Genomic DNA, 9215 nt, shown 5'->3' with positions numbered 1-9215 from the left:
GGCTAACTATAGCACCAGTTTTTTCTTACCACATTGGCTAATCCTCCTCAATCAGGCAGAGAAGATATGTTGTGGATCCTGTCAGTTAAAAATATTTGACTGGCAGGGTCAAGGAAGAGAGCCATCTCAGTTGTTGCCCCCACCATGTGGAATATTCTTCACCAAGAAGTGAGAGAGTTTGCCACTCTCCTCACCTTCCAAAAGATGTTAAAACATGACTATGGCTTGCATAAGAAGCCCAAAAGAATATGAAGATATAGGTTTGGTTAGTATCATGAAATTCCCCTCCCCCTTGCCTATATGAAGTGATATTATATTATTATTATTCTTACTCCCTTAAATATTAACTCAAAAATTTTAACTTTAATATTTTATATAGATTTTATATTTTATTATATACTGTCCAGAGTCCCTCTTTGAGAGAGAGGGATGATTCATAATTTGTGAAAAATAACAGGAAAGAAAGAAAAAAATTTAACCCTATGCCACCACCATGTTTTCAAATTAGAGCAATGCAACCTCACCTACATTTTTTCCAGCTACCATTTTGGCTAGACTTCCTTCTATCTTAGCCAAAGCCTGATTGAAAAGATCTTTGAAAATGAATAGAATCAGGACAGTACCAAACAGAATCTGAAATTAATCCATTGTATTTATTTCAGTGATATTATTTCCAATGACAAAGTCTAGACAAAAATAGACCTATAGAACTAAATAGGTAGAGAAAATGTAAGGTAATAACATAGTAATATTCAGTGGTTGGATTCAAATAATTTAACAACCAATTCTCTGCCCTAATAATTGATTGGGTAGGCATGGCTGGGTGGTCATGTGACTGGGTGTGCATGGCCAATTCGACATCACTCACACTGAGGGTGCCTCACCTGCCCTGGCCTCTCCTCACCCTTCCCCTCCCCCAGCCACACTTCGCTGGCCTCTCCTCACAGGGTGACTTGCACAATAAGCACAACAGGCACTTTGCCATCATTCAGGCTCCTCCCCATGGCTTTAATTAGGGCTGAGGATGGCAACAGTCATGACAGACTCCCAACAGCAACACCCTCTCAACTCAGATGAATGGAGCCCAGGCAGCCTCACATAAGAGAAAGGCTGGGCCAAAGCCTAGAAAACTTGGGAAGCACTTTGCTATCCCACCTGCTGCTGTGCACAAAAGATGGCTTCAAGCAGCCCACAGCCCCAAAGCTCTCCCCACCTATCCCATGGTCTAGTGTTTACATTCAACCCCTCTGCAGTTCTTTACTATGAATCTAGAACATGGTGCCTCTCCCCAAGTGAGCCTGTGGTCGGGAGGTCAGGCACTCCCACACTCTGCCCTGACTGGGCAGTAGGGCATGGGAGGGCCGGATGGCAGGGGGGAAATTCAGGCAACATAATCTCATGGTCCCCTGCTGCCCCTGCTTTCTGGCAGCCCCAGCAGGCAAGGCCCAGCAGCTGCAGAGAATCCTGGTAGGGGAGGAGGGAGATGCAGACTGGGGAGGGGACAAGCAGCAGCAGCTCAGCCCTGGCTCCCCTTCCTCTGTGCCACCAGCCACAGGAGGAAGGGAACAGCAGGCAGGGATCAGGGGTTGCAGCCAGCCAGGGAAGCAGAACCACTGCCTAGAGCTGCTGGCAGTGGTGGGTGAGGTGGGGACTGTAGGGCATGCCTGGCTTAAAGTTGCCTGCCATTCTTTGTAAATTTGCCCCAAAGAGATTCCCAAAAAAGAAGGGCGTCCCCCACCCAGCCTGTTTGTTAGATGTGGAGTCTCTACCAACTGGCCTTGCCCGCTGGCCTCTCTGGAGCTGGGGGTGATCATCCCTTTTCATGTGGTCCCTAGAGCCTGGACAGGAGTACCTGGTGGGCTCGGGCTAGGCTGGTTTGGAGTGCCCACTGAACCAGGCTGAAACTCAGTGGTTGCTTTCTTTCCACTGTGACATGCAACGGCATGAGCTGTAAATGGGCAAGAAAGGTGGCTGGCAGTGCGCTCAGGCTTTTCCCTGCTCCAGCCTCCCAACCATCCACCTGAACCTATGTGGGTGAAAAAAGTAGAGAGCAATGGCTTTTTGCCTAAGTTTGTCTGGCTGTCAGGGATAAAACTAATGGAGGCCTGGGGAGGAGGTTCATTTCCTGTTGCGGCTGCCAGTAGGTGGAGCAGCCACACTGCAAGTCTGCATCACCGGTATCATCCCTGTGCTAGCTGGTCCTCCCCCACCCATCCGCACCCTTTGGCTGAGCATGGTGGGTCCAGAATGGGTCTCCCATCCCTGCCGTTGGCCTTACCTTCATGGGCATCTGTAGTGAGCAGATCGGTGTGAGCCCCAGGTAAGGTAAGGCTGATGGCAGAGAAGAAGATCCACTTGAGGCCTGCTGTGTTTGGTTGAATGGCAGAGGCCAGCAGGTGGGCCAGCCAGTGAAGGAGGGCCTGCTGGCAGAAGGTGATGAGAGCACTGCAGCTTTTGGGTTCCTGGCTGATTCCCTGCCCAATGGCAGCCATGGCAGGCAAGATACCTCCTCCCCAGGCCCCTGCCCATTTTTGGGCTTGATTGCGGGACAAACCTAGGCAAAAAGCCAGCCAGTGAGTGAGTGGCTGGGGGGAGGCAGAGCAGGGCCAGCCAATGGTAAGGTCAGCTGGTTTGCTGAACTGAAGAAAATGTTAGCTACCAGTTTGGGCGAAGTGGCTGAATCTCACCAGTGGTAATAATAGTGGGGGGAAAAAACAACCATTCCAATATCTCCTTATTGAGTTATAAATGCAACAGGAGAAAATAAGATGGGCAATAGCAGTTTAGGATCACAAAGTACATAATAATACCATGACCATGTTTGTTTTGCTGCACTATTTCCACTTTTTAAAGTGAGTTTGTTATGAAAGTGGTGATATATCTATTTCTATTGTGACTATCTTTCTGTGTTGCTCCTTTTATCCCTATTATTCTATTATTTGAAAAATGAAAAAAAAATGAATAGAATAAAATAATAAAATAATAACCATATAAAATTGTATACTTAAATTCCAGACATGCTGGATTGTTCTGAATGTCCAGAAGAACAATATCCAAGCAAGGAAAAAGATTCATGTCTTCCCAAGAAAATATCTTTCTTATCCTATGAAGAACCAATGGGGATATGTCTAACCATGCTAGCACTTTTTCTTTCTTTCTGCACTATGGTGGTGCTGGCAACTTTTCTGAAATATCACCATACACCCATTGTCAAGGCCAATAATCGAAATCTTACCTATCTTCTACTCATCTCGCTCCTCCTCTGCTTTCTTTGCTCACTGCAGTTCCTTGTTGTACCAGGTGATATAATATGTCTCCTCCGACAAATTAGCTTTGGCATCATCTTCTCAGTGGCTGTGTCTTCTGTGCTGGCAAAAACCATCACTGTGGTTCTGGCTTTCATGGCCACCAAGCCAGGATCCAAAATGAGGAAATGGTTGGGAAGAGGATTGGCCAGCTCCATTGTTCTTTCTTGTTTCCTGATTCAAGCAGGCATATGTACAGTATGGCTTATAACATTTCCCCCTTTCCCTGATGTTGACACCCATTCAGAAATTGAGGCAATCATACTGCAGTGCAATGAAGGCTCAGATGTCATGTTCTATTGTGTCCTAGGTTACCTGGGCTTTCTGGCAGCTGCCAGTTTCACAGTAGCTTTTTTCTCCAGGAATCTCCCCAGCAGTTTCAATGAGGCCAAATGTCTCACATTCAGCATGTTGATCTTTTGCAGTGTGTGGCTCTCCTTCATTCCTTCCTACCTGAGTACCAAAGGCAAATACATGGTGGCTGTGGAGATTTTCTCCATTTTAACCTCAAGTGCTGGGTTGCTGGGCTGCATATATTTCCCAAAATGTTATATAATCATTGTTAGGCCAGAATTAAATAATAGAGAGCAACTCATTAAGAGAAAAAAATAGTACTAAGCACAGAAAATAACTCTTGTCATTATTTTTCCCTTCCTTGAATTCCCACACACACACACACATGTGTGTGTGTGTGTGTGTTCGTAGATTTTCATGGGTACAGGTATGCAGGGTCTTTTCCCATGTAAGATTGAGAGTATCTTGGTGACATTTCAATGAGGTCCCACTCGCCATCTTCAGGCTGGTGCCTTCGGCTTCGTGCTTATGCGAGCAAAGCGTGGTCGGAGTTGCCGTCTTTCTATAAATATTAGTGGTGTGTGTGTGGAGTGCTGGATTTGTTGCTGTAAGGGAGGAGGGCAATGCCATTGTCACATCTCAACAGCCTACACCCCAAAATACATTTTACTATGGAAATAGAAGCTAACAACCAAATTCCCTTTCTTGATGTCCTAATCTACAAAAATCCCAATGGCTCCCATCTACTGGAAAAAACACACACACCAACCGCTACTTAAATGCACAATCCCATCACCACCCTGCACAGATCAACCCCATAGTCAAGACCCTCATCTCCAGAACCAAATGCCTAGACAACAAAGACCTCCTGAAAATTGAATTACACACTCTCACAAACGTATTAATTTCCAACAGATTCCAAAGAAACAGAATTACCAACCAAATCCAAAGGGAGACTTCCCCCAAGAACCGAGACACAGAACAGGATAACGGCATTGCCCTCCTACCTTACATCAAAGACACCACAGATAAAACCAGGAAAATTCTCCACAAACACAATATCAAGACTGCCTTCGGCACTGACCAAAAAATAGCCAACATCTTAAGAAATGCCAAAGACAAGATCCAGCTAAAAAACCAAGGAGTCTACAAAATACCATGCAAAATCTGCCCAGTCATATACATTGGACAAACTAATAGGAGAATAAATGCACACATTGCAGAACCCAAGAACGCAGTCAGAAAAGAAGAAAAAACTTCCTTCCTTTTCCAGCACCTTAAAGCAACAGGACATGAAATTGATTTTGAAGGAACCAAATTAATCTCCAAAACTGAACACTTCAACAAGAGAATAATTTTGGACGCCATCAAAATGGAGAAACACCCCCACAACATGAATAAACATGATGATACATCCCACCTACCAGACACCTGGGCACACAGCTAGTACCTCAGCCACACAGGATGTTATGAAACAGCTGACTAATCTGCATACATCAACTCTATCAACTAATCAAGATGTAACAACACAGTCAACCAACCCACTTACAGTAACAAAGTCAGCACTTCACACACCCCACCAATATTTACAGAAAGATGGCAACTCCAATCACGCTTTGCTCACACAAGCACAAAGCCAAAGGCACCAACCTGAAGATGGCAAGTGGGACCTTGTTGAAACATCGCCAAGATATTCTCAATCTTACATGGGAAAAGACCCAAAGATGCCACAATGTGCATATATATTCTCTTTAACAGAGTTGGGTGGTTTATAAATTGTGATGTGTGTGGTGTTTGTTTAGGGATGGATAGCAATGTTCCCTCTAATTTTTTTTCAGTGTGTGCGGAAAAGTATAGTGTTAGAGCGGCACATTTTCGTGACTGAGCACCTGAATTTTTTAAGCCATAATTGCCATCAGAGCAGATGTTGGGGAGGGGGGCAAGGAGGTAAAGGGTCCCCTCCCTCTCCCTCAGACCCCCAGGAAGGAGGAGAGGGAAGGGAGGGGGAGGGAAAGGAAAGGAATTGGGAAAGAAGAAAAAGAAAGGAAAAAAGAAGAAAGGAAAAAGGAAAGGAAATGGAAAAGAAGGAAAGGAAAAAGGAAAGGAAATTGGAAAGAAGAAAGGAAAGGAAAAGAAAAAGGAAAGGAAAAAGGAAAGGAAAGGAGAAAGGAAAGCAAAAGAGAAAGGAAAGCAAAAGAGAAAGGAAAGGAAAAGGAAAAGCAAAGGAAGATAGAAGAAGGACAGAAAGGGAAAAGGAAAGAGTGGAATGGTACTGCTCAAAAACCAAGTCTCAAGATCCTGTGGACCCCTTTGGCTCAAGCAGTCCAATTCACCACTGCTTCCCTCTCTCTGCAAAGCAAAGGGATCTCAGAAAGGCTGCCTAGCTCAGAATGGGGCTTCAGACGCAATGCCTGAGAAACCCCCGGATGTGCAAGGAAACGCAGGCTACAACCAGCAAATCGCGTTTTCCCAGGAACCAACGAAGCCCCAGAGGACCAATGAGAATTCTCCCTTCTCCAGTGTCATCGGTCTCCGGGTAGAGTCTTCCTTGATTTGACCAATCACCAGATGGAGGAGAGAGTTCGGTGCAGAGAGAGGGTAGGGGGGATATTTTCAGTAATATTTTAAGACGTTAAAAAACACTGCACGCAGTTTGAAACTTCTGCGCGGTGTTTTCTTGTTATGTGCGCAGCCGCGCAGGTGCGCAGCTTAGAGGGAACAGTAATGGATAGGTGGATTGATATATAGACAGACAGACAGGCAGACAGAGTGAGTTAGAGTTAGTTAGAGATAGAACTAGAGAGAGGGGGGAGAGAGAGGGGAGGGAGGGAGGGAGAGAGAACTGGACTAGAATGCAGACACCAACAATCATATGCTCTATGCACATTAGAGGTGTTCCCCTCTCAGTTTGGAAGCCAATGGATTTTTCCTCATTCATTAATTAAAAGATTAAAAAAAAAATCTTTGCAGTCTCTGTCTGCCTCCAGTAGCCTTCACAGTAAACCTCCACATTTTAAATGGTGCTCTTGAACATGGCTATCCAGATGAATTCACCTACATATCTGGTTCCCGAGTGAGTACTATGACTATATAATTATCTTAAAGGACCTACTTAAAGAATTCATGCACAGAACGTTCTTAAATCTTAAGTTGAAAGAATATATTTTGAACCAGAAAAAAAGGAATTCTTAACTGAAACCCTGATACATAATGACAAACTGAAATGCAAATTAAATTTCCAAAGCTTGAGCTTATTAATATATTAATAATTAAAAGGGGGAATATCATTCTGTAGTAAATTCTCTAGAAGGAATACCAAAGGAATACTTTGGCAGGAATACCTACAGATAAAGACAGCAGAAGCAAGCAGTTTATAAAGTCATAGAAAAGGAATTGGCGCCAAAGAAGAAAGTGCTAACCAATCTGGCCTATAGGATATATTAGGTAGAGCAGTTAGGCCTGCTTGAGGCAACAGAGGCCAAAATAGGAAGTACAGTAAATTGGAAGTTGACAAAGAGAAATATATTGCCACATCAAGATTGAGACAGTGTGCCAGAATTCTCGTTGCAAGAAACTTTACCCAAGTATTAAGGCTCTTCTCCAGGCTTTTTCTATTGAGGGCAGAAAAAAAAGCAAGCAGGGCCAGATGATTCAGAAGCAGTGGACCCGAGCCTTGCAAGAAGCTCTCCTCACTTTTTCAATCACTGCAAAATAAATACACAGAAAGTGAATGAAAAATTAAATAAGAACTGTTAGATATTCACCCTATCTACAATGATTTCCACCAACGTCCTCTGTTCCAGCGGGAACAGAGGTTTAATCCTATTGGTCAAAAGGTCTGACAACTCCCTATAAAAGGGCTGCTGTCAGACTCAACTGCTGCTAGATTGTTCTCACTTGTTGTTGTTAATAAAGAGCTGTTGTTACCCTAAGCCTGTGTGTGCCTATCCATTACCCAATCTAACAAGAACTGTTTCAGGAAGTGCAGGTTTGTAGGGGAATAGTCATTACAGTCTATAGTCTATATCAGTGATGGCGAACCTTTTTTGGCTCGCGTGCCACAAGTGGGGGGAGCGCAGGGGGGTCGAGTGCGGGTGTGCTGCACCCATAATGCAATGCGTGACCCCCCAGTGCACATGCGCGCACAATGCGCGACCCCCCATTTTTACATTTTTTTTGCCCTTCCCAGGCTCCAGGGGCTTTATAGGAGCCTGGGGAGGGCGAAAAGAGCCTCCCCCGACCCCCCGGAGGCCCTCCGGAGGCTTCAGGGACTGTCCAGAGGCTTCCCTGAAGCCTTCGGAGCGCTTAAAAATACCCTCCGAGCAAACCGGAAGTGACTTCCCGGTTGCTCGGAGGGTCGTTTTAAGCGCTCCGAAGGCATCAGGGAAGCCTCGGACGGTCCCTGATGCCTTCGGAGCGCTTAAAACCACCCTCCGAGCAAACCGGAAGTGACTTCTGGGTTGCTCGAAGGGTGGTTTTAAGTGTTCCAAAGGCATCAGGGAAGCCTCGGACGGTCCCTGAAGCCTTCGGAACGCTTAAAACCACCCTCCAAGCAAACCGGAAGTGACTTCCGGGTTGCTCGGAGGGTGGTTTTAAGCGCTCCGAAGGCATCAGGGAAGCCTCGGACGGTCCCTGATGCCTTCGGAGCACTTAAAACCATCCTCCGAGCAAACCGGAAGTGACTTCCAGGTTGCTCGGAAGGTCGTTTTAAGCGCTCCGAAGGCATCAGTGAAGCCTCGGACGGTCCCTGAAGCCTTCGGAACGCTTAAAATGACCCTCCGAGCAACCCGGAAGTCACTTCCGTTTTGCTCGGAGGGTGGTTTTAAGTGTTCCGGGGGGGAGGCTCTTTTCGCCCTCCCCAGGCTCCTATAAAGCCTCGGGAGCCTGGGGAAGGTGAAAAATAGCTTTTAAAAAGGTGAACTCAGCTGGCCAGTGTGTGAATGCACGCTGGCCAGCTGACAGGGCAGCGCCTCGCGTGCCCTGACAAATGGCTCCGCATGCCACTTGTGACAAGCGTGCCATAGGTTCACCATCACGGGTCTATATTGATGTCATGAAAGATATGGATTTTCTTCATGGAATCAAGTCAATATATACATGTCCAAAGGCTTGAATTACAGATTTGATTAAATGTTGTGATATTCAGAAGAGGAGAAAACAAGGTTATACATGTGTCCTGTCTCCTTTGTTGTTTTTTGACATCCTTTGCTGATGATTTGGCATTGATCTTACAGGACCAATATGAATGGTGGTATTTTTTTACATAAATTTACAAAAATTGTTTTACAGAAAACAATTGTTGATTAGAAATATGAGTTATGACATCAACTTGCTTTGATCAAGAAAACTTACTTCAAAATTGAGGAGAAGTTGTTATTTTGACTAATATGAAAATTATGCTGTGTCACAATAATTATATTAAGGTATGGAATGCAATTAAGAAAAATGTGCTCAGGTAGGACAAATAACAACCTTTTCTATAAAAATTACTCTTTTTTCCTTCTTTTTCATTTTCTGTACTTTTACTTTTATCCTTGCCTGTCCTTTTCATTTTCTAATTTTTTGTTCTGTTTGTTATCTTTTAACTTCTTATTTTTCAGAAAAACAATAAATTGT

General features: G+C 44.7%; 1 protein-coding gene across 1 annotated transcript; it reads left to right on the top strand.

Annotated features, from left to right (window-relative positions):
• Positions 1–3017: 3017 nt before the first annotated feature.
• Positions 3018–3917, top strand: LOC309401358 (vomeronasal type-2 receptor 26-like; the record flags this gene model as incomplete). The annotated part of the gene is made up of 1 exon (XM_081970428.1): positions 3018–3917. One exon carries the CDS (start codon positions 3018–3020, stop codon positions 3915–3917), a length of 900 nt encoding a protein of 299 aa, XP_081826554.1.
• Between the last annotated feature and the right edge of the window lie 5298 nt (positions 3918–9215).

Source organism: Natrix helvetica (assembly GCF_964273705.1).
Source record: "Natrix helvetica genome assembly, chromosome: Z".
NCBI lineage: Eukaryota > Metazoa > Chordata > Lepidosauria > Squamata > Natricidae > Natrix > Natrix helvetica.
This window is presented reverse-complemented; position numbering and strand designations above follow the sequence as displayed.